This window comes from Martes martes, assembly GCF_963455335.1.
Source record: "Martes martes genome assembly, chromosome: 12".
Classification (NCBI taxonomy): domain Eukaryota; kingdom Metazoa; phylum Chordata; class Mammalia; order Carnivora; family Mustelidae; genus Martes; species Martes martes.
Window position 1 is genome coordinate 11,065,391 of NC_137900.1, and position 22,665 is coordinate 11,088,055.

Sequence of the window (22,665 nt, forward strand, 5' to 3'; positions counted from 1 at the left end):
TTCCTCATCTATAAAATAAGGATAAACACGGGGCTATTGTGAGCACAAAATACATATATGCAGAGCTCTTAGAACAGTGCCTGGTGCATTATGAACACTACGTTTGTGTTTGTTAAAGGATTATAATTTACCCATGTCAGAATGCAGTTTCTTGGCTGTGGTAGGGCTTGCTGGACACACACAGATCTTGTACAAATAATGGTGAGTCAATGGCCAAACCCAAAAGACTGCTGTGGCGGTGGGGGCAGGTGGACGATCGTCTGCTCTCTCACGTTCCCTGGTACTCACCTACGGAAAAGCCCTTTTGCTCCCAGCAGCACACCTCTATTTCATGAATGAGTAAATGTGTTGTCTGTTCTACCTCACTGTGGAGAGACTGGAGGAGTCAGGGATCCAAACCCACATACTCTCTGGGACAGTCAGGAAACTGGAGCAGCCCTGCTCCCACACAGGCCCCCCAGAGCTCTTACTGTGGTCATGAATCCATGGGGAAGAGTCAGCCAGGTCAGAAGGCAGCAAGTGCCAGGGGCATCCTGACTGCATGTGATGGTGGAAATGTGTCTGTGGGGCGGCCCTGGGCCGAGGCTACGCCACACCACGCGGGTTCCTGTGTGGAATCTGCGAGTCCTGCCGGGGGATGTTCTCGTCTGTATCAGCTCTACTCCTCATGATCAGTGACAGCTGTGGGGTCCTACTGTGTGTGTGTGTGTGTGTGTGTGTGTGTGTGTGTGTGTGTGTTTTCTACCACCTCCCCTGAAATCACTAGCCAGGAATATAAGAATCTCTAATATTTTTGATACCAGAACCTAACAGCTGTTGATCAAAATTCTTCACTCTAAGCAGCAGAGATCGGAAAGGTCTTCTCAAAGGAAACTAAGTCCGCTACAACGGAATGACGAAATTCTGTGCGCGTGTGTGTGAGTGTTTACTGGAATGGGTGACGAGGCAAGAATCAAAAGGGCAGACTGAGTTTCATGAGGGCATTCTAAAGTAACTTTTAGGGAGTTAAAGGTATTTATGCACTTAAAGTAATACCATCTTTCCACCACGGGGTATTCAGGTGCCCTGAAACAAATCCTAATGTTTTCAAATTAACACGTGACCTTGGGAGGGGGTCGGATCCGGAATGAGAAGTTGCAGGAGCAGAGAAGCCCAGGAGAAACGTAGGGCCAGCACGGGCCATAAGGCAAGGAACGGCACCATCCATTTAATACCCTCGTGTTTTCACGAGACTGAGTACGGCTTGCCCCCCAAGGACGCTGCGGTGCAAAGGACACAGACTGTGGCATGGTGGTTGTCTATCCACTCACTCTGCAATGCGTCCTCAGGGTTTTCGGTTAATCCTCTCTAGGTTAGTCACGCTAGGGAACCTCCTGATGATTCTAGCTTTCCTTTCCCCAGCTGACATTCACCGGGCCCTTGCTCTGAGCCAGGATCCTTCTAAGTCATTCACGTGTATGGCAATGAAAAAGCTTACGGTAACGCTGTGAGGTAGGCACTGCAGTATTCTCCTCTTGCAGAAGTGGAAACTGAGGCACAGAGAGACTAATTAACTTGCTCAAGGTCACACAGCTGTTAAGAGGCAGAATAGAGATTCAAACCCTAGAAGTCTCACTCCAAACCACTAGTTGTCCAACTGAGGCAAGTTTCACATCTATGAACTTCTCACTTTGTAAACAGGGTTAATAATACCTACCTCCCAGGATCCCCCACTCCCTCCATTTTGAGGAGTAAACGAGCTCGTGGAGTTCACGTGAGTTCACGGGAAGAACCTGCTGTAAGTGTTAATAGCCTCTACACTAATCACAGACTTCTTCGAGTCAGCTGGGAAATCGTGTGGCTTACACAGAGCTTCAATGATAGAAATTTTAATTCTACAATTAAGTCCTGATTTTTGGCATTTCAAGAAAGCCTTCCCATAAAAGAAGAGAAAAATCTGATCTTTTGGGAAAAGCTAGTAACGACAAATATGAGCATGTCTGATAATGAATGCTCCTTACACAAATGCATAGACCGAAAAACATCCAACGCCATTTGTGAGCTAATCACACGAGCTTCACAAATGTGGGAAGAATGGAGACACAGACGCCACACTCCGGCGTGGACACGAAGCAGTTTCCGGGGCTCAGGTAGGGCTCGGCAGGAGAGCCCGTCTTCCGGCCGAAGAGCAGAAAATGCAGCAGGCATGAGGGTGGGATGGAGCATGGGGACGTAGCGGAGAGAAAGGAAGACAAGGGACCTAGCCTCCCTGGCCTCGGGTCTGGTTCTCTGGGGAGGGTCACGGCATGGTTCCCACGCTGTAGGTGGCGGGGGCGGGGGAGGGGTGGGGGGCGTCTCTACCCATAGTGCCATAGATGCTGCCACCAGGCAGGGCAGAGGTTTCTCCCAAAACATGTTCCGGAGAATCTGACCACAAGAGTCTAGTGGGTATCACACAGTGATAGTGCATTCCATTTTCAAATAACGATGCGGCTTTCCGGTTACACCAAGTGAATTAGCTCTTAGTACAGGACTTCTCAAAATCTTTAATAGGAAAACACAGATGGCAAATATTGAAAAAAGAGATAAATTTTGCAGTGTCTCCTGAGCTAATGTGCCAACAGAACCTTATGGGTGGGGAGCGCTCAGCTTGACTGGGATGCCTCAGGGCAGTGGGAGAAAAGATACCCCGTCAGGCTGGGGTGGTCTACCCTTCCCCAAATTGTAGGGCACGGGAGAACCTCCTGGAGGGCTTATGAGAACACAGATTCCTGGGCCCTTCTCCCACCGTGAGTGTCTGACTGGGGTGGGCCTGAGAACCCGCATTTCCAGCGAGTTGCCTGGCGGCGCTGATGCCGTCCGGGAAGGGCTCCCATTTTGAGATCTACCGCTTGAATGCACTCCTTGTTGGATGGGGGTTTCCCAAAAGGATATTATTTCTTCTCAAAAATAGCGAACAACAAAGGCAGAAAGAGTACATTAGGGAGGGTCCAGAGATGAAAAAAAAAAAAAAACTTAAGAAAAATGGTAGATGTCTTCTGATGCTGCTGTTGAATTTAGATCCACCTTACTTATTATATCTTGGTAGATGGAAAAAACCTTTAATTTCAGCCTCAGCCTGCCTCTGTTATTGCTACTTAAACACTCCTCTTGGTTCCCTTCTGGACTGCACCTTTCTCAAGGTCAAGGACTGGGTCTTGGGTGGTTTTTCTCTCTTGAGATGCCTATCACGAGCGTCTGTAGAGGAACACTTTGCTTCCTGAGCCAAATTCCTTTATTTTCTTCTCAAATAGAAAATTTCTGGCCAAACCACAACTCCAGATCCTCTCCCTAGCTGGCAAATAAATCCATACATCTTTTAAACTAAGAAAATATTCATTCTTCAAACTCCCAAGTGTAAATCCAAGAAGCACCCCAACCGAACAACGGAAGAGAAATTTAAAGACGGTTCTGAAAGCCAAGCTTCAGGTTTGGTGTTTGCTGAGACACAAAGCAGCACAAACAGCCCTGTCCACGCAGGACCCGGGGCGAGGACGGGCTCGGCCGTCAGCCGCATCCACCGGGTCAAACCAACCACGTGGGCAGAGGTAACAAAGGGGTAATCAGGGGAGGAGGAGGAGTCGGAACCAGGAGGAGGACACCCTCTGTCTTGTTCAGATGACACAGCACCAAGGCGGAAGTTACTAATCGGTTTAGGTCCAGGATATGGCCAAAGGGATTTCCGAGTAAATCCATAAAGCTTTTCTTCTTTCCTTCCTTCCTGGACAGACACTGTCAAATCTGTAGTTCCCTTCCTCTCGGTATCTTTAGAGAGGTGGCCTAGAATAACTCCTTTCTGAAAGGTCAACCTCTTTGGGGAAAAGCGTGGCACCAACTCCCTTAGAGAAAAGGGTCTCCCTGGCAGGTGCGGGAACCACGGCGCATGCGCCTGGGAGGGAGCCCAGCCCGCCTGATCTGGATAGACGTTCCGCCCCCACCCCCCGGCGCCCTCTGCCGGACGTGAAATGCCGGTGCACATCCCGACAGCAACTTTCTAGGGTAACCGTGGGTCTGAGCACAGACTCCGCCTAGAACTCGAAAAAGCATCAGGCTGGGTGTGAAGCCAAGCAATCTGACGGGCACTTCAATGGATGGAAAAGGAACCGGAGGCAGGAGATGTTTGAGGGCAGGCAGCGGTTCCTTCAGAAGCATGGGAGCATGTTGTGAAATGATACTTATCAATGAAATGCAACCACTGAACTTTACCACTCTATAATGAACTCCTCACACTACCCTAATGTGCTGTAAAAATAAATCTATGTTCTCCAGATGCCTACTGTGCTCGTGGCAGGTCTACAATGCATTTACCATCAGACAGCCTCATCCTGCTTGTTCTGATCACCACCACCATCTAATTCTTTGCGACAGACCCGCTGTGGAACTTCCAGATACCCATTCCCTGAAGCTTCCCAGTGAACGTTCTGGGGTTTCTCGTCAGGGGAGCTGGGCTTCAGGAAGGGACCTCACTGCGGAATGCAGAAGCTGTAATTCACAGCACGCTTGGGCCGGGGTGGGTCCTGCACTCCCGCTGGTCCTGGGGACGCGAGCAGAACCACGGGCCTGTGTTCGGGGGTGAAGCTGCTTCATGGTGTTGCTCCGCATCCGTTTTGTTTGGTCAAGCAGCCTGCAGTGACCTTGCATGCACACTAGCCCCTCACGCAAGTCCATACCCTGGATAACAGCCCCGAGTCTCAGGCAAATGTAAGCTCTTGATATAAATTCCCGACGGCCCTTGTAATAAATAGTCTCCCTCACCTCCAGGGCCTCCCGCATGTGCATCCCTTAGACAAGACCCCCATGGAACTTACCAAACCCTGCTCTTCTAGGTAGGAACTGGCCAAGTCAAACCCAGGAACCGCAAAGTATTCCACTCACAGACTCTCATAAAGGCATGTGCCCCCAGCTCGGTCTCACCCTCTGCCTGCACTCACTTGGCGTGGCCCCCCAGCCTGCGGTCCCCTTGAGGCATGCTGGCTCCTCCCTTGAGGACCTGTGAGTAATAAATGTCTCCATTTCCATTTCCCTTGTGCTCTTTGGTTCAACCATCTGGCATGTCAGGGCTCTGCTGAACAAATATTAACTTCACAAAATCCTAACGGGCTCTGTTTGGGAACTGAACTGTGGGATATTAGGAGTCAGAATGACGTCCCAACAGACTTTGGCTTTAAAAGTTCTCGCCTGAAAAGTATAGTTCCTGAAAAGTCACTGGCTCTCTCGTACGATCTGGGTGTTCCTGTTTTGAATGCTGTGCCTGGGACATCCTTGATTCCGGAACACTTTGGGGAGACCTAGAGGTATTCCTGTCACTCTTCAGGATAAGGGGAGACAGAAGGAATTAGGCCAAGCCTGGATGGGCAGCTCAACGGGAACCTGATGCTCCTTCCACCAGTAACACTGATGAGTCCAAAAGATCCAGAAGGTACAAAGGTCATATGATACGCTGGCATGGGGTCACCCTGCTGGGGGCCACACCTCTCTGTGGGCAGGGATGGGACTTCCCTCGAGAGAAGTGGACCTTCCCACTGTCAATCATGCCGGCAGAAGCTAATTCTGGGAGAAGACATGGCCACCTCAGCCGCGTGCCCTGGGGCGGCAGGGTCTCTGAGGCATAGGTGAGGTTCAGAGACCCTGGATAAAGTGGTAGAGTGGGTCTCAGACACCTGGAAGAAGTGGGCGGGCCCCTGTGGGCAGTCGTGACATTGGCTGGCGTGGCCTGTCACTGTGGCACAGCTGGGAGCTGCTCTCTGGTTTAGACATCCTAATTCCTGAAACGCCAGCCGCAGCAGCATCGGGTGTAGACGCGTGGGCTTGCTATACTATGGCGAGCTCGGGGAGAACCGGTGCTGAGCTCAGGAGAGACGCGCCTCTTCCAAGTTGGCCAAGGGAGTAAGAGAAGCCAGCGACTCGTGCCCTCGAAGCCGTGGACGGCAGTTCGATGAGGACACAGGGACAGGGGACCTGCATCTCGACCGGGCAGCAGGGGCCTGGGTCATCGCAGTGAGGGCCTCTCGCCTACATTCCCAGTCCGTGAATAACACAGGAGTCAGCCTGGGCAGACAGGCCAGAAACCCCGCCTTGAGCCCTACACGACCTCTGTGCTTCCTCGCCCCTGGTCCCGCCAGTGAGCCCACGGGGGCCCCGGCTCTCCTGGACACCAACCCCCTCACCCCCTTCCCTCCTGCTGGAGTCCATCCTGCACAGTCGCTGGCTTGGCTCACTTCTGCTGGTGCCGCAGAGCCGAGGGGAAGGAGCTCACCTTCTAACTGGCCATTTCCCCTCCTTCCCAAGACCGTGGACAGCCTTGCACACTTAAGTGCTCAAGAAATACTTCCCCCGGATGAAGGACCCTAAGTTCCTGTCTTGCCCTCGTGCTTCTTCCTCTCTCCGCAAGGCCACACAAACACCAGGAGGCGACAGGGAGTGTGTGCACAAGACCATACGGAAAAGGGACTGGCTCTCTGAGGACCAATGGGATTTTGACCAGCTGAAGCCGGAAACGACCAAATCTGGTGAGTCCTAATCCGTTCCAAGTCGCCTGAAATACCTGGTTCTGGGTTTTTCAGGGCTGCTATCCCTGGGGCTCCGGTGGCATTTTAAGGGCGCAGGATGCGTCCCCAGAGCCCTGCGTCTATCCAGGATTCCAGGTGGTCCCGGCATCGTGCTGATTCTAGAGCCCTGCGCGTCCACGTGGGGATGCCAGTCCTGGCGGCTCAGCCTAGCAGGGAATGGTTTAGACCAGACAGAAGGAGTTCCCCGATCAAACAGGCCTGCTCCTCAGATTCCAACAGGTGATGACCGGCTCAAACTAGTTTCAACTGGGGTAGCCCGGCACGGACTCATTCTGGTTACATTTGATCCAGTGGTTCGTGGTGCCAGAAGCAAACCAGTTCAGTCCGGCTTGAGCAGGATCAGCAGGAGACCCCATTGGAGCCACGGGCTCCTGCGACGGTTCAAGTCACTGATCACCAGGTCTGCGGAAATCTGGGAATAAGTTCTCACCCGGGAGATGAAATGCTCAAAACGACAACCTTCCTCACCACACCAGCTTTCCGAAGGTTATGTTCCTAGGTGCGTTTTAAGCCTGGCCGCTAGGATCGCCCCAAATATCCAGCATTGATACCTAAGGGCTCCAGCACACGTGTTTTCTGTTTAGCGCGTTAGCAGGTGCACCGTCCCCACCCACACACTGGCTGCACGAGGTGTGGGGAGACCCGTGGGCACGGCTCAGGCCCCAGCGCCCGAGCCTCGCAGCCCCTCACCTTGATCCTGCTCACGGCTTCCTGGGCCTGCATCATGCGGACGTTCTTGGAGGGCGTCTTGTCCGACAGCAGCTGGGTGGAGCCAAGGTAATTGGCAGCAAAAATGATCCCATCGATCAAGTCCTCCGGGTCACAGGGTCCGGGAACTGGAACACACAGAGCCATGGTGGTGAGCGAGGCCGCCCTGGGTCCGTGCCCCTACCAGAGCCCCCCCCCAACCGCGCGGCACCCCCTCACCCCACTGCGCGGTGGCAGCCCCGGCGGCCCCACACCAGACGCCCTGCGGAGTCCGTGGCGTCCCCCTGCATCTGCCTTCGCTCACCCCTCGTTCTCAAAGGGAAAGAGCAATTTCCTCTTAATCCACGTCGCCCCGGCCACTGACTGTGAGAAGGGATGCGTTTATTTAAATATGAAACGTAAAGTCAGTGAGAAAGGGTGTTGTTTCTCCCGTTAGACTGTGAACCCTTTGGGGACAAAGACCACGTCATGTTCCTCTTTGGTTCTCGTGTCTCATCCGTGTCTGTCACCCAGTGGGTATCAAATAAATGGGTGCCAGACACGTGGCTAGGGGAGCAAGGGGGGCTGCTTTGTTAGAAAACCTCCTTTAATAACAGTTCCTTCAGCTGCCACCGTCCCCCTCTCTCTCTTCCCACTGTAGCCATAAGGGGGAAAACAAACTGTATAAATCAGGAAAACGGGTATTTGCTTCAGAATGTCCAGATTCCTAAATGACCTCTGACCCCGATTCTGGGAGACAGAGGACAATTACCCCAGAGCCAGAGTCTCCTGCTGCCGACCTTGCTGACTCAAAGGCTCTCGCGGTCCCAGCTTGCCTCCATGTACAGACCAATTCCAAGGAAAGTTAGATTTTCTGTTCTCAACTGACGGGCCTTTGAAGTTAAACCTTAGTTTAAAAATATTTAAAATGGGGGCATCTGATCCTAACTGTAGCCATCTGTAAACATTACTTGAAATTAAAACATGTCTGGGACTAATACATAACTTTATAACAGATGCACCAAGAAAGGTTTTTAATTCTACAATGGAAACATATTTATTTACTTTGGCTTGAATGCTGTATTTGGGGAGATTAAAAATATACGTTTTAACCTACTGTTCAAACTTCAGGCTCTTAAATTAGATAACTGGAAATGGAAACAATTTGCTTTTTCCTTTCGGAAAGCTAATCTGAAATGATTTTTATTTTTATCCCCCAACATCGAGCTCATCTGGAGCTTACCCAGCTGCTTCCCGTGATAAGCTACGATTATCAGGGTACAATCTTAAAATAATCTGATCATTTCTCTAAAGCCAAGGCAGTGGTTGAAACAAAGAAATTGACGGTGTTTTAGGAAAGGTCTTCACAAAGTATCTGTGTAGTAAATAAGTAAGGAAACTTGTTATTTGTCTTTTTCTAGATCTTTCTGAGAAAGGCTTCTGGACAGAGAGCCAACCTGCCTCCACCGTGGGCCAGTAATTCCCCTTCTCAACAGTCACACGCTTCCTGCCCTGAAACTTCCCTAGATGTCAGAAGGATTCAGGGTGTTTCCAACAGACGGTTTTAGTTGTAGAGCAGGGAAGCGTTTCTAGCCAAAATAACACACGGACAGGTTCGCACCCACATTTCAGTTCGTAAAAAGTAAAAGATCATCTGTCAGTCTCCTACCATAAATTCCCGTGATGGGTTTAAGTGTGATTTAAACATAATCATTTTTGCCTAACCAGGCATTGAGAAAAAAGATCTCATCTGGGATGGTAACTTCTAAAAACCTTCCATTTATTTTGTGGAAATAATGAGTGTTCAAAGAAAAAGAAGAATTAATGACATACTTCTCTATGGGACTTCCAGTATTGTCTATTCGTCTCTGAGCTGGCTCTATTCCCTGAAATGGTCCCTCTTCGACTATATTAAGTGTGGATCTGCAGATAGGTATAAGAGCAATCCCAGGAATATTTAAAGGACTGTATAAATGTCAACCAGCCAAGAGACAGAAATATTGGACCTAAATGCACTGTAATCTGAGATACGATCTTAGGACATTTATCTTCCAGAGAAACTGATCATAATCAAACATCACTGCCACCAGATCACATCTGGGGGGTAAAAAGCCCTAAGTCCATAACTTCATATTGGGGTATTCTTTAAAAAGTCAAAAAATTTAACATTATAATGGCCCTAAGTCGAAGAACTGCAGGTTTCATTTTGGCCTCTTAGAATGTGTGTTTCCTCTCAGGGGGCCTCTGTGTTACTTTGTGGGTGAACAAGCATACACATGTCATCGTCACACTCACGGGAATGCTGAGCCTGGCGGAACGACTACGAAGAATGGAGTTTCCAAACTCCCAGAAACTCCCCAAGGAGTACTTGTGGAATTCTGGAGCCTTGCAAAAATGGCACAGATAACGTACAGGTCACTCAAGAAAGAGACCTGAGTAACTGAACGAAAGCCATGAGCCTGACCTAAGCTTCAGGAGTGCGGGGTCAGGAAGGTGTGTGAATCCTGGTGACCCACTCTCAGGAGGTAGGGCACATGGACGGTTCACACCCAGGATCCAAGGGCCAGACAGAACCTCGTAGTGGTTTCTGCACATTCGCTCATCTCCAGAAAATCCTCTTTCAAGGAAATGACTATCTACCCTACTGGAAAAACCATTTGCCATTGTCCCTGGCAGACGATCAGTAGTACCTCTAGCTAAAGGGGGCCTTTCTGTGGGTGAGGAATACGTACCCCATTTGTGTGGTCCAATCTCAACCTGGGGTACCTTGCTTGGGTCAAGTTCTGGCCCAACTAGGGAGAATTTTATTTCCCTTGAGGTCTTTGCTTCCTGACTGGGTGCCCTTGAGCAGTGAATAACCTGCACAACCATACATGGCCATCCTGCACATTTTTGTTTACCAGGAGAGTCTGATGTTGTGGTATCAGACTGCCAGCTCACAGCCTGGCTCTGATCCTTCATAACTGTGCCATCTTGGGAAAGTTACCCACCTAGCACCTGGAGTAAGAATGCTTCAGCTCTCTCCTGCATAACACAGGGGTAGTAAGCCCACTTCATGAGACAGATGTGAAGAGTCAATCAGTTATTATGTGGAAAGTGTGTATCTTGCACAGAGTGAAAGCTTGATAAACACTGTGCTTAACTCATCCAAGCAAGAGATAGGAATGACTGGGAAGGTCTTTTTTTTTCCCCTCTAAATTCAGAGGACCAAAATGTCTCCCTTAAAGTTCATTCCTACTCGAATGGTCCTAGGTGGATATTAAGAGGTATCCTGGAATGGAGATAAAGAGTCTTGGGTTCAGATGTCATATGACTGTCTCTAAGCTGGGAACAGCCCTCAGCCTCCCCGCAAATTCATGGACACAGTCAGCAAAGTTGGGGGAGGATCTTTGACAGGCTCGAGGCTACTATTCTTTCAGTCTAAGATCCTAAGACTGTGAAGACTATGAGTGAATGACTTTGTGGCCTTTCTTCCCCACTAGGGTCTCACAGCCCAGTGCTTCAAATATCCAAAATGTTAGGAGATTCATGCATGATTCAATATTCAATTACCTCCTTTTCAGCTCTTACCTTCAACGTAGGTGGGGAATGAAGCCAAGCTTTTTCTTGACTGTAATCAAGACAAAGAGGTTTCAAAAAGGGCAAACCGTGATGAAAAATGCATTAACACAACTTTATCCATGCAACATGAAAAATAAATAAATCACCAATGATAGATGTTAGCCAGATGTCAACCATATCTGGGTACAGGAAGAAAAGTGCGAATAATCATATACATTTCTTACTAAAAGTTACCCAAAGCCCAGAACATCTATTCCTAATTTAGGTAATCTGAAAACCTTACATTCCACAATCAGAGAGATGTCCAACAGCTTAAAAAAAATATCCCACAGACCAAAACCCACAATCAATACAAAATAATACAAAGGGCTCAGTTTTTATTAAGAATCTGGGTTTCTAAGTGAAAACCTGCTGGATTCATAAAAGCACCAACGTGATTATATGTTGAAATCAAGGATTCCCCTGGAGAATTTTATTTCCCCTGAGGTCTTTGCTTCAGCAATCTCTCATTGTGCTAAAAATGTTTGCTAGAGCTTTCCACTCCTCCTTTCACCGCTTACTGGTTTAAAAATTCCATTATGTGGGTAATTATTATGTGTTACCTTCAAATAAGAACACAATAAACACAGGAGTGAACTGGAAAACCCGAAATTTCTTATACAAAGTAAGACCTCACAGCAAGGGTCAGTCTTCCAACAGCACCATCGGAAGCGGTTGTGATCAGCTGAGGCCTTCTAGAACCTGACCGGATGGTGGTTTAAAGGCTCTCAGAGGAGCAACACTTACCATTTGGTTCCTTCCATAAGTGAACGGCCTAAAGGTAACTATGAGAGGCCCAAGAGTAGGAAATTCATTCCTCTTTATCCAGTCACAGACTCTGTGGTGGATACGTCTGGGGCAGGGTGATGTGAGCATTGCAGGGGGGTGGAGAGCTAATGACAAAGACAAGAGTCCTGCACATGAGCAAGAAGGAAGGTTTGCACGGCCAAGGGTTACCCTCAGGAAGCCCAAAGATTTCCATTGCTAAGAATCTAGCAGGTACTGGGCATCTAGGTGACTCAGTCAGCTAAGCGGCTGCCTTCAGCTCGGGTCACAATCCCAGGGTCCTGAGATCGAGCCCTGTATCAGGCTCCCTGCTCTGCGGGGAGCCTGCTTCCCCTTCTCCCTCTGCCTGCCGCTCCCCTAACCCCACGTGTGCGCTCTCTCTCTAATCAATGAATAAATAAATCTTAAAAAGAATCTAGCAGGCACTAAGTCATCACTTAGATATGTCCCTTCTAGGAAAAGGGGATCTAGTACAGCACAGCCGCTCAACACGTTGACCTGGGTTGATGGTGAACTCGGGGATGCCTGGTGGCTGGAAGGGTTAGGGCCCAACAGAGGGCTGGGACACCACGGGAACGGCTCCATCTCGTAGTACGGTGTACAGTGTCTTCACGTGGGAGATGGGACAGCAAAGGGAGACCAACCACTTACTACTCGCACAACATTCTAAACACAGTAGCGTTAACCATTACTTGTGGAAAAAAAAAAAAAAACCACCAAAAAACCAAAACAAAAAACCAGAGGCAAAGACACCCAGGTTTAAGAATCTCACTGAATTCAGGACAATGACAAGAATTTGACACTCATCCCACAAGATACCAGGATGTGCCTGCCTGGGTCCGTCGCACCAAGGATGGTGGGTTTCTTAATCCAGAAGGGATTACCTTTAAGGAAACCAAAGAGACAAGTCCACTGGGAAGGAAAGACCATTGCCTGCTAATGCGTTTATGGAAAAATGCACACCCAGCTAAGCTCTGTGCACAGGAGGAAAGACAACTCCCATTTCCATAGCGCTTTCCATTCGTTTTACTTTCCAAATGAGAAGACAGGCCCAGGTGAGTGCCAGTAGCAGGACTAATTCTGGTTAAACACAAACAAACAAAAATCCCTAAGTTCATGGTATGCAGGTGGAAGTTAGTTTCCTCATAAAGGCCGAAGACTTTAAAATTATTATTCCCTACACACGCACTGGCCTTGCCCTCAGCGGCGAGGGGTCTGGGGGTAGTGAGGGTTTCCTTTATTTTGTCAAAATGGGTTAGCCTCCGGGTACATCCAAGAAACTAATTCAGATTTTCTTGGGCTAGTAGGGCACTTTTCTGAATGCTAATCACAAGGACAGTCCCCAGATTTTAGCTGAAGCTACAAAATCATTACTTCAGTCTATAGTTCTAAAAGCTGCTGTTTTGGGCACCTGAGTGGCTCAGTTGGTTAAGCGAGTGCCTTCGGCTCAGATCATGGTCCCGGAGTCCCGGGACTGAGTCCCCTATCAGGCTTCCCCTGCTCTGTGGGGAGCCTGCTTCTCCCTCTCCCTCTGCCTGCCTCTCCCCCTGCTTGTGCTCTCTGTCAAATAAACAAACAAAATCTTTTAAAAAAAAATCTGCAGTTTTATTTAGAGCCACAATGGAGGGCATTTGGTACATTTACTTATTCTCTATTCATAAGCTCATGACTGGCTTTCTTTAGTCTCTGCGGTAGTAAGTTTTTTAAAAAAAAGAGTTTTGAGAAATGAAAGAATCTCTAATTATTGCACACAAAGAGGATTCTCATCATAATTTCTAAGGATATGCAGAAACGTGTGCCAAGTCCTGTAGGAATGGAGAAACTAACAAATTTGCCCGGCTTATTATATCTGATGAATAATCAAATGCTGAATATTCGGGTGTCTGATTAGCCCTTTGTTTTCTCACACGTGGACAGAGACGAACATCCGTTGATCCTTAATGTTCAAGAATTAATAAAGCCACATTCAAGAGGATGAAAAGCCAGAATCTTTGGGATTTTCCGGGAGGTCACACTGATCTGTGTGCAGAGCCTGGAGGTCTGACTGTTGGAATAAAGACGTACAAGTTAGCTTGTCTAACTTGTGGCCTGGGGCGCTTTTCACCTGGGGTCAAGAGCCTGGCCCCATAGGAGATCTGGTTTCGAATCCTGGCCTGACCACCTGTGGGCCCTGGACCTCAGGTAAGTTCCTGAAGCTCTAGGCTTTCTCAACGAACAATGAGGACGGTGATTCCCACTTTACAGAATTATTGTAAGGATTAAATGAGATACTACCTGTGATTTGCTTGGACAGATGCCTGAATGCTATAAATGCTCAAGAAATGGTAACTCTCACTGCTGTTATTATCACTGTGGCCGTGACCCCTTTCTTCTTGCTTTTGGTCCTCACCGATCCCTGTACTATGAATAAAAGCGTACGGCAAAGCTGTGGGATCTGGGATCAGCAGAAACAGTGACCCTGCTCCTGTTCCCGTGACCTGGGGTCTGAGGACAAGACCAGAGGAGGACAAAGTATTTAAATTCTAATGTTGGTGTCATTTCAGAGAAGGTCTCCCTTATGTTTGTTTGCTTTAAAAGGAACAGATTATTAAAAATTATACTTCTCCCTGCATGAATAGTTAATGGCAAATGGATGTATATTCAGTGATAGTTTAAGGGTATATTTTAATGGAGACTCCCTTTAGAAGTGATCTGCCACTCAGGGTTAAATGGAGATGGCTTTCTTCTGTTGCATTTAGCACAATATTATTCACAAAAGGAAGGAAAATGAGGCAATCATTCGTTTTATGGCGCACCTCTTTCGTGTCTACTCTCAGCAATGATTAGGCCGTGTCTGTATTTAGGGTGCGCTGAACCCACGTGTGGACTCTGGCGCAGGCCGCGATTTGCCTGACCCTGGTTCGTAACTAGGTAGGGGTGGCATTTGGCTGGGGGTAAAGGGACAACAGTGTGGAAAAGGCAGGGGTTCCCTTGTGGGAAGAGCACCTGTCCTTTCATAGCCCCAGGAACCTCTGTGGGAACAGTAGCATTTTCTCACTTCGGCATTCTCCGCAGGGGCTCCGGCTGGCCTCCATTGGCAGGGTGACCGTATGACTCACTGTCCAACAGGGGGACGCTTTAGAGCTGGACGGTCTAGTCATCTTTAGCCACATGTGACTATTTGATTAAAATGGAATAAAATGCAAAATTCAGTTCCACAGTCCCACGAGCCACACCTCAAGAGCTTGCTAGGCACCTGGGGCTGGTGACGGCCATACAGGACAGCGCAGAAGCAGATGGTTTCCGTCACTGGAGCATGTTCTCTGGGACAGCGCTGCTTTAGAAATGCATGTTTCCTGGGTTCAATGCTTGCACAACAGGTGTGAATGGGAACCACCCCAGGTAAACCAGGACAAGCCGTCATCCTGGTGTCATGAAACTTATTCCACGTGTGCCTGAAGTAAATGGGTATTTAAGAAACCAGCCCACACGGCAACCTCGTTTCAGAGGCTCGTGATGCCATGAGGAAGGGTGCTGCTCTGGAGTTCTTAATATTCCATTTCCAGCATGGTCCAGGAGAACGTTCCAGAAAGACTGGAAATGTTCTGTCATCTCCCCTGTCCGATACAACAGCCACTCATTACGTGTGGCTACTGAGCCCCTGAACAGTGGCTACTGTGCCTGAGGAGGTGACTTTCACTTATTAGTCAAAGCAGACAGCTGTGGCCAGTGGCTATCAGACTGGACGGTGCGGCTTCCGTCACTAAGAGGAGAGGTAAGGATTTCTCTCCCTGGTGGTGGTGGTGGTGGCGGCGGGGATGGCGTTTGGGGGATTTGTGTGGGAAGTGAAGAAAACTGACACCAGAAGAAGAAGAAAACAACACAGGCTGGCGGCTTCTGAAACAAAATGGCTCCCTACCTCTTTATTCGAGGAGGCCTCCGCGGGGTCGCTGGGGTGGAGGGGTGTGCTCGAGGACTCTGCACCCAGCGGGGAGGAACTGCCAGGAGACGGAGACTGGAACACAGCAAGGAAAGGACACAGTGAGTGTCTGGGGACTCGTGTACACCCGCGGGGGCAGGGTCGAGAGGAGAAAGCCCAATGCAAGGGCACAAACACTTCTACGGGGAGAAAACTTCCTTGCCAGAGGAGCCACCTACAGTACCTAAAAGGCCTGGGTTTTCAGCGCTTTCTCTTAAATTCCTGCCATGTTTTCAAAGGAATCCTTGAAAGCTCAGCCATTACTTTTCCTCCTCAGGCCAAGTGTTTAAACAGAGCAAACGCTGCCTACGGAACTTCAAGCCCTGAATGAATACAGCTAATGGGGAGACACAAAGGTCTAAGGTTTTTAAAATTCCTTTCACAGACAAAGACTGCGGGTACTCGTTGTCGTAATAAAATCACCTGCCCAAGATTACCTGGAAATGGCAACGTAAAAACGAAAACAGGGATTTTCGGAGGCGGCTGGGACTGGTGACCAGAAACCATACCACCTGTATTTCTCTCGTCCTGATTGCAAGCATTTTTTTCTCATTTAATCCACAGGTCATGGAAAATTCAGAGAAACGTCAGCACCCAAACAATGGCTTGACCTTGGCTGCTCTTGAAACCGGTCAAAAAGTCCTTCATTAAATGCTCTGTTTGGAAATAGGGGTTAGAAGAACAGATGCGGAGCATATGGTCCCCACTGGGCGTGTCACTGCCTCGGGTGGTGGCCCAGGCAGGCCTTGCTGGAAGGGAAAAGGAAGCCCCAGGCCGGGGCCCGACACACTCACGGAATGAGTGGCCAAAGCAAGCAAACGGGCACAAGAATGGGCCTGAGACGGGCACTGGAAACCCTCCCCAGCCGAGACCCAGACATTTTTGCATGCCCCTGCAATCCTGAGAGATGAAGGGCGTCTTCAGGAGAGCCACAGGGATGCTTCAGGATTCTGTAGCGATGGTCCTCTGAGAGCAAGCATGCACGGCTTGTGAGATCTGACGGAAAGGCCTAAAACAGAACCTGCGTAAGCTTCTGTTCTCTGAGCAAGTGTGGCGATGTGGGGGGAGCTCCGTCCTGGACAAAGGAAGTCGGGCTACACCCGGGGCGGCTGAATCTGTTTCTCATGTCTTGCAACTGGTCCCCGTGGGGAGGCTGAGGTAGAAACTTCAGCCGAGTACCTCCACGTGCAAAGGTAGAATGTTCCATGAAATCAGTCGTGCTGAGTTGGAGCGAGGGCATGCTCACAGACAATGGGGCCTCAATGAGCATTATGGGAAATTCTAAAAAAAATACATCTTTTTCAGAAAAGTCTGAATTATGGGAAAATGCAGGGGGCACCAAAGGAACTGAACGATGGGGATGTGGTCAAAGGCCACTTTCTCCACACTGAGACGCTGCTATCCCTGTCAGGCCTGGGTTTGTTTTCCATGAGCCCCTCTACCTGATTCTGGGCAGGGAGGTGAGGACCAATGGGTCTCTTAATTGCTCGTGTGTGGACATCGGCCCCTCCAGCGTCAAGCCAAGAGGATGGGGGCGGGTAAGAGTGGACATAAGGACCCCAAGCCCCACAGCTCCTGGATGGAAAACAGCTCTGCATGCCTTTAAAAAAAAAAAAAAATCACACACAGAATTTTTCATTTGGCCCCCGAGAGAGTGGAAGGGTACTGGCTGTGTTAGCTCTGTTTGTTCTACTCAAACACAGGCAAGAGAAGTCCCATGACATTTCAGCGCCTTTACATTTCCCCAGTTTTTCAAATTTGAAGAGCTTCCTTAGATAGTGACATCCCTCCGTTTTCCCCCAAGTCATTTTCTCTGTTGCAAAGATGTTAAGGGTTTGGTCCCTGGGAAGCTAGGACGGCTGGTTTTTCTTTAACTGCTTAGTTTCGGGGCACCTGCTTAGTTTCGGGGCAATCCACCTGGCTCAGTGGATTAAACCTCTGTCTTCCGCTCAGGTCATGATCTCAGGGTCCTGGGATTGAGCCCCGCATCTCGCTCTCTGCTCAGTGGGGAGCCTGCTCCCCCACCCCCCGCCCCGTCTCTGCCTGCCTCTCTGCCTACTTGTGATCTCTGTCTGTCAAATAAATAAATAAAATCTTTTTAAAAACCACAAAACAAATTTAAAAAAATTAAAAAATTAATTGCCTGGTTTGAGGACTGTGTAACACCTTCATTAAAAAAAAGGGAGGGGGGAAACTTTCTTAAGTTCCCAGCATTTCCTATTTCCTTATCTAACCGTTTGCTGTTGCAAATCTAAATTCTAAAAATGGATTCTCTGCAACACTGCAAACATCGGGTCGTCTCAGGATGATGCGGACGGCAGGTTATCCAGACGGCAGGCTGTGACGTGGAAGGGGCAGGTCAGACTTCACAGTGAGGCTAAGTGACAAGTGCCCGGTGCCTGCCAGGGAGCCCCGGAGAGGAGGGACCCACAGTGCCCTGCACCAGGGACCACGTCCCCTCAATGCTCCATGCTCTAGCCTTCTGCATGCAAATGAGCTCATTCACTTTCCCTTTCACTTGCACGTGCAGTTAACGACCTCCTTCTAGAGAGTTCTCCCATACTCTTGCCCACCTTCAGTGCTGAATCTGAAATCACGAGTCTTGCTGAAGTATTCTCGGACTCTATTCACTGCCCTATTCTCCCCGATGGCTTGTGTCAGGTTTTGTAATTATCTGCTTATGTGTGGGTCTCCCATGCCCCTGAACTCTTTGGCAGGGATCTTGTCTTAATCATTTTGGAATCCAAGTGCCTAACCGTAGGTCTCATAAACAGCGGGTCCTCAGCAAACCTTTGTTGAGGAAATGATTTCAGAGTCATTTCCAGCTTTACCGTATTTTCCAACCTGCAGAAAGCCGGTCAACCATGGATCGGTTTCATTCTTGTTTAGTGGTCAATGGTAAGCCCTTTTCTGATAGCCTTCTCGTGCTCTTACGTGTGGAATGCTAAATCTGCATTCTGAATGAGAAAAAAGGGGTATTTGCCTGCGAAGATCTGACCTGGGTTCCAGCAAAGCTCTTCGGAAGCTCAAAGCTGTACCCATATGAGATAGGACCCTGGCTGTGGGAGCCCAGCCCTCCCCACAAAGTCGAGGTGGGCAAACAGTCCCCAAGGTCTCTAACCAAAGGTATTAGCATCGATTCATCTACAATGTCTGCTTTAAAAGCCCTTTGCCCCCTCCTCCACCTTCTGCACTGCCATATGCCACTCAAAAAGAGGAGGGAAAACCAGAAATCCGAGAATACCTCCTCCTTTCAGAGAATGTACTAGAGGCAAAGTTTAACTAAAAAAATATGATACACAAAGGAAGTCATTACCACGTATTTCTCCAGCTGAAGTCTCACACCTGCTGGGTCACTGGCTGCGTATTCAATTTCAAGGAAATGAGACTAAGGATAGGAAGCAAGTGTGGGCTTGGGCATTCACTCCGTGCCACACGGGGCATCTAGTGGGGACAGCTACAATGTCCAAAGACAACTCAGCAACTCCCTGTCCTGGTTAATCACAGGACAGCTTCTTGAGTTGCTTGTCCTCTGCAGACTGTGTTCTAGCACATTCTCCACCAGCACGGTCTCGGTTTTACTGCCCGAGCTCCGGGGCTCCACAGAGCAGGGCTCTCAGCTGTAAGACTTCAGTCCATCAACGCCAGGACGGGAGAAGACAGTCCCATTGTTGGGCCGGAGATGGCCTCGGGAGGCAAAGCATCCAGAGGGAAAGCCAATCTCTCATTTTATTTCTGATCGAACCTGCTCTAGGGGCCAACGCTGTACTAAGGGTGGTAGAGGTGAAACAAATAGCTCAAGGAACTTTTCGGCCATCCTTGCAGGGAAGAGGATAAATAGCTATCATCCATTTACTCCTTCAACGGACATGTCCGTGCCTACCTCTGCTCTGCATATTGGCCCAAGATACAAGGAGGAATGAGATGGGGTCCTGTCCTACATGCCTTTCCAGGTGATGGGCGTAGGCAGGGCTGGGATGGAGGGCTGTGGCAGGTGGCAGGATCAGTCACCCATATGTAGGATGTAGGATGCAAAGCTGGGAGGGAGCAATTTGGCTGGAGGGGAGAAAGGGGCGTATCAGCTTTATGGGCAGATGAGTCAATATGTTACGGTGAATCCCCAGTGCTTTCTGGGGAAGGTGATACTTCCGCTGAATCCTGAAAACTGCAGTATTCGTGGCACAGGACGGGATGAGGAGAGGGAGGAAGGTTCTGGAAACAGAGAGCTGCGGCAGCAGAGCTCTGCAGGAAAGCAGGGGTTGAGCTGAAGGGCAGGGACAGGTCATCTGATGACAAGCAGCCACGTCTACTCTCTGCCCAGCAGCTGGGGTTTTCCTGGTGGGTCACCGGCCTGTTGTCCCCAGTGCAGAAGCTCAGTCTGGACACTTAGTGACTATTTCCTCAGCTGAACTAAAGATCTAAAGGATGGAGAGAATGAGTTGTCACTTTCCTCTCCTCCCGTCCCTCCATCTGCCCTGCCACCTGCATGAAGGGATGACATCCTGGGAAAGTCGATGGGACGACAACGAGAACACCCCGCATCAAAGGCAAAGGGGTCACTGGCTCTTTCCAAATGGGTGGTGCTCTCTTCGTAAAGGCCTAAGGACGGAGTGCAAAGCAGTGACTGGGAGAGACATAGAGAGATCTTGAAAGACTTCTGGAGACATTTGAGTCAAAAGACAGAAAAATATGAGTTCCACCAAGACTGTCATTCGTTCATTTCACATGGAAATTCTGACAGCATCCAAGGAGGCCCAGACCCCTGCCTGTGCCCAAGGAGCCCCTGGCTTAGCAGGGTGGACAGACAAATACACACAAGGTGGCGTCTGGAAGCAGGGGCCACCGAGTCCTTGAGAACAGAAGTCACAATGACACAAAAGCAGTCACTACTGAGCAGACTACTCACAATGCTGGTGTCCACCTAACAGTCCCCCACCTCCAACCTGAGCATCTCCCCAGCCCACGTCACTGTCAGCTGTTCTCTGTTGACGGTTGGGACCGTCTGGGGTCGCAAGGCCCAGAGCAAAACAAAACAGAAAACCAGAAACTTGCAAACGCACTGCAGAGTACAAGTGCAAATATTGCAGAAATAAAGAGAAAGCAGGATTTTAGAAAGTCGAAGTTGGCCCAGTTGGAGGACTGCTCACACCCGCCACGGGTACCTGAAGAGTTGGTTACACCAGTTCACAGATGAAGCAGACGACAAAACAAAGAATGACGACACTAGAGGTGCTTCAAAGGAGCGTGGCTGGAATATCAAATCATTAAGAGAGGCCCTTGCGAAAACCCCATCAGCCCTCGTGTGTTTTTGCAGAAACTGTCCTCTTTCTGATTGGAAGGGGCCCCTCTGGTCATGCTGCAGAAGCCACAGTGTGACCTGAAGAAGGCTATGCTAGTGTATGACTCGAGTGTTCTTTCTCAAAAAACTTACAAGTTCTCAAATCAATACTCCTTTTTTGTTTTAAGAATTCACATACAGGGCGCCTGGGTGGCTCAGTGGATTAAGCCTCTGCCTTCGGCTCAAGTCATGATCCCAGGGTCCTGGGATCGAGCCCCGTGTCGGGCTCCCTGCTCTGTGAGGAGCCTACTTCTCCCTCTGCCTGTTGCTCCCGTTGCTTGTGCGCTCTCTCTCTCAAATAAATAAATAACTTTTTTTTTAAAGAATTCACATGTAAGTGAAATTATAACCTGCATGTTATTAGTCAATAAACAAAACTACTAAGCTTATGTTTGTAATTTTTAATACTGTTTTGCAAGATAAGGTTCTAACCAAATCCCCTCCTTCCTCCCCTTTCTGGTCCTCATCTTAAGTGGATTAATTTATTTATTTTTTTTAAAAAAGATTTTATTTATTTATTTGTCAGAGAGACAGAGAATACAGGCAGGCAGAGTGGCAGGCAGAGGCAGAGGACGCAGGGATCATGACCCGAGCTGAAGGCAGCCGCCCAACCGACTGAGCCACCCAGGCATCCCAGTGGATTAATTTTAGAAGGTTTACTTCTGCAGGATTCCTTCGAACAACCCTGCCTGCATGATTACAGTGGGACACAACAGGTGCCCTGAGAGGCATGAGCAGGATCCTAGGAACAGCAGGGAGGAGAGGCGACCTGCGGAGGCTGGGCGGGGAGGCCTCCAGGCTAGTGAACACAGATGCCATTCCTGCCCCAGTACTGGGGACTCGGGAGACCCTGGAGAAAAGCTTGTTGGTTGGCGGACATAAAAACTCACTCAGCTCCTAAGATACAGGATCTGGTCTTCAAATCCACCATGATCTGGCTTTCTAGTACTAGGGTCCATTTCCAAAAGTGCCATGTGGTTTCAGGGAATACAAGCTCCATTGCTCCTTTGAAAAGGGCTGGGGTATTTTAAGTTTAGAGTGTGGCCGGACAAGTAAAGCTCTCAAGGTGACAGTGAGCTGCTGCAGCCCTCCAGCCCCGGCATCTGGACGACCAGCGTCTCAGTTCTGCTCTCCCGCTCCCAGCTCTGACTCTGGCCAGTTACTCATCATCTCGGATCCTCCCGAGAATTGAGGACAACAGTCACCACCCACCACCGGGGCTGGCGTGGGGACCGATTGGGGACGACGCACATGGGGCGTCAACTCAGCGCCTGGGTACGCACAAAGCCTCCCACCAGCATTTCACGAGAGTCTTTGAAGATTCCAACAGCAACAACGATTTCAGGCCACTGGGGAGAGTTCACAAGGACAACACGTACCCACGGGGATGGCTTCCTCATCTCATCTTCCTGCTTCTTTCCTTACTAAAATTTTACTCAGGGATACAATTAAAAAGCACACAGAAGACTCTCTAAAACCTTGCTATAAAGACTCTAAATTAATTTATAAGCCCCAAGACTCTTAGTGGTGTATTGGTAAGAAGAGCTCATTCCTGGCCACGGCCGGGGCTATGTACGACGACCGTGCGCGTTTCTGGCATGCCCGCTGTCTCCCATCCGAGAATGGGAGAGTATTTTGAAATATGAGGACTGAGAGTGATGCTACTCTGGTGATGAGGTTACAAAACAGAATCAGGTGCATAGGCAAGC

The 22,665-nt window shown here is 49.2% G+C and overlaps 1 protein-coding gene across 1 annotated transcript in view; it reads right to left on the minus strand.

Moving 5' to 3' along the window:
• The window catches only part of APBA1 (amyloid beta precursor protein binding family A member 1), a gene marked incomplete at its 5' end in the record, with an annotated part of 62,003 nt that overhangs the window by 20,440 nt on the left and 18,898 nt on the right, over positions 1-22,665 (minus strand). The window contains 3 exons of the mRNA XM_080820269.1: positions 7,278-7,423; positions 10,845-10,884; positions 15,559-15,654. Coding sequence (XP_080676395.1) covers positions 7,278-7,423; positions 10,845-10,884; positions 15,559-15,654 — 282 coding nt within the window. The remainder of the gene's footprint in view (positions 1-7,277; positions 7,424-10,844; positions 10,885-15,558; positions 15,655-22,665) is intronic.